Here is a 2,500-nt window from a genome sequence, read left to right as displayed (position 1 = left end):
CCATGTTCTGCTCCTTCGAGACGAGGAGGCACCTGTGCATGGTGATGGAGTACGTGGAAGGTGAGGAGGAGGTGGGAGGCGGAGGAGGAGGGAGGGGCCAGGTGGGCAGGGGGCGAGGCCAGGTGGGTTGGTTGGGTGGTGCAGGGCCCACAGGCGCTCTCTGAGCTCCGTGCTGCCCCCTGCAGGTGGAGACTGCGCCACGCTGCTGAAGAACATGGGTCCTCTGCCGGTGGACATGGCCCGCATGTACTTTGCTGAGACGGTGCTGGCGCTGGAGTACCTGCACAACTACGGCATCGTGCACCGAGACCTCAAGCCTGACAAGTAGGACGTGCACGCACACACACACACACACATGCATTTTCCTTCATTTGCGCTATATTGTTGCTGGAATTATGCAAACGCCCCCCCAATGTGGTATCAAGCCGGGCTCCTCCTCTCTGCTGCCGCAGCCTCCTCATCACCTCCCTGGGCCACATCAAGCTGACGGACTTCGGCCTGTCCAAGATCGGCCTGATGAGTCTCACCACCAACCTGTACGAGGGCCACATCGAGAAGGACACCAGGGAGTTCCTGGACAAGCAGGTACCGCCACACCGCCACCAGTGGCGCCACCTCCTCCAGCCGAGTCAGCCGCTGGGGCAGAATCCAGCTGCTGCACTGGTCACATGAGAGTCCAGTGTGAACCGTAGCCTCGTTACAGTGTCGTTATTGTAGTGCTGTTGCATCTTTGTTGTGCTGTTGTGACATTATTATCGTCGTGTTACCATGGTGTTACAGTAGTGTTATTACAGTGGTACTACAGTGTTATTACATCATTATTGTAGTTTTACCAGAGTGTTACCACCAGAGTGTTATAGTGGAGAGTTGGTCCCCGGAGGAGGCCCTCTGGTGACGACTCTTGGCCTGCAGGTGTGCGGCACGCCCGAGTACATTGCCCCCGAGGTGATCCTGCGGCAGGGCTACGGCAAGCCGGTGGACTGGTGGGCCATGGGTGTCATCCTGTACGAGTTCCTGGTGGGCTGCGCACCCTTCTTTGGAGACACACCCGAGGAGCTGTTTGGTCAGGTGATCAGCGGTGAGTCACATGTCACACATGTCGATATCGCAATGTAAATTTACAATATATTGTGCAGCCCTAATATGTATATGTATATATGTGTGTATGTATATATATATGTGTATATGTATATGTGTGTATATGTGTATATGTATATGTGTGTATGTATATATATATATATGTGTATATGTATATGTGTGTATATATATGTATATGTATGTATAAATATAGATATACGTGTATATATATATATAATATTTTAGTGTACATACTGTATATATACATATACATTTATTTCCATATTCATACAGTATATGAATGTATGTTTATATTTAAAAATATATGCATGTGTGTCTATACATACACACACACACACACACACACATATATAGTATGTACACACACGCACACTCTCTTCTTTGATTGTTGTTAGCGTTAGCGTTAGCAGCTGCAGTAGTTGGATGGTTGGTTCCAGTTGCAGTTGCAGTGTGAGCTGGCGCTGCTGTGGACGCTGGCTGAAGGTGTTTGTGCTGCTGCTGTTGCTCAGATGAGATCACCTGGCCGGAGGAGGAGGAAGCTCTGCCCCAGGAGGCCCAGGACCTGATCTCCAAGCTGTTGAGACTCAACCCCCTGGAGAGGCTGGGCACAGGTAGCGCACGCACACTAGCACACTAGCACACTAGCACGGTGACAGCTGGCAGGCGGCCCTCTTCAGGACTTCCTGTCCCCCTCCCGCTCCAACAGGAAGTGCGTACGAGGTGAAGCAGCACTGCTTCTTCAGCCAGCTGGACTGGAACAGCCTGCTGAGGCAGAAGGCCGAGTTCATCCCCCAGCTGGAGAGCGAGGACGACACCAGCTACTTCGACAGTAAGCTACCCACAGTGTGTGTGTGTGTGTGTGTGTGTGTGTGTGTGTGTGTGTGTGTGTGTGTGGCATTGTTGTGCAACTGAACCTGACGGTTGCAAACCTGAGGCAGCGGCCCCAACAACAGGCCGCAGAAACTGGTTCTCACGGCCAGATTATGTTAATCAGCTGTGTGTGTGTGTGTGTGTGTGTGTGTGTGTGTGTGTGTGTGTGTGTGTGTGTGTGTGTGTGTGTGTGTGTGTGTGTGTGTGTGTGTTGCCAGCCCGCTCGGACCGCTACCACCACCTGGACTCTGAGGACGAGGACGACACCAACGACGAGGAGCTGGTGGAGCTGCGACAGTTCTCCTCCTGCTCGCCCCGCTTCAGCAAGGTAGCCCCGCCCCCTACCTCCCAGCTGACCAATCAGAGCCCTCCTCCCACCGCCACCAGCTGCTGTCATTGGCCAGAGTTCTAGCTTCCCGAGGGCGACAGTGGGAGGGGCGACTGTCCTACTTCCTGTCTCTGTCAGGGGAGGACTGTGATTGGAGCTCCTCTTCGGGGTTCCTCAGGCCCCTACCACTTCCTGTTAGGTGGA

General features: G+C 53.2%; 1 protein-coding gene across 2 annotated transcripts in view; it reads left to right on the top strand.

Moving 5' to 3' along the window:
* mast2 (microtubule associated serine/threonine kinase 2) overlaps positions 1-2,500 on the top strand; it is a 41,283-nt gene that overhangs the window by 31,689 nt on the left and 7,094 nt on the right. For both annotated transcript variants that reach the window (XM_076045161.1, XM_076045160.1), the window contains exons 15-21: positions 1-60; positions 186-324; positions 453-585; positions 913-1,078; positions 1,608-1,709; positions 1,805-1,927; positions 2,187-2,296. The exon at positions 1-60 is cut by the window's left edge and continues 149 nt beyond it. In XM_076045161.1, the coding sequence (XP_075901276.1) occupies positions 1-60; positions 186-324; positions 453-585; positions 913-1,078; positions 1,608-1,709; positions 1,805-1,927; positions 2,187-2,296 (833 nt within the window). The remainder of the gene's footprint in view (positions 61-185; positions 325-452; positions 586-912; positions 1,079-1,607; positions 1,710-1,804; positions 1,928-2,186; positions 2,297-2,500) is intronic.

This window comes from Nelusetta ayraudi, unplaced genomic scaffold, assembly GCF_046127955.1.
Source record: "Nelusetta ayraudi isolate G7.1 ecotype Tasmania unplaced genomic scaffold, CSIRO-AGI_Nayr_v1 ptg000084l, whole genome shotgun sequence".
In the NCBI taxonomy this organism is placed as follows: domain Eukaryota; kingdom Metazoa; phylum Chordata; class Actinopteri; order Tetraodontiformes; family Monacanthidae; genus Nelusetta; species Nelusetta ayraudi.
This window is presented reverse-complemented; position numbering and strand designations above follow the sequence as displayed.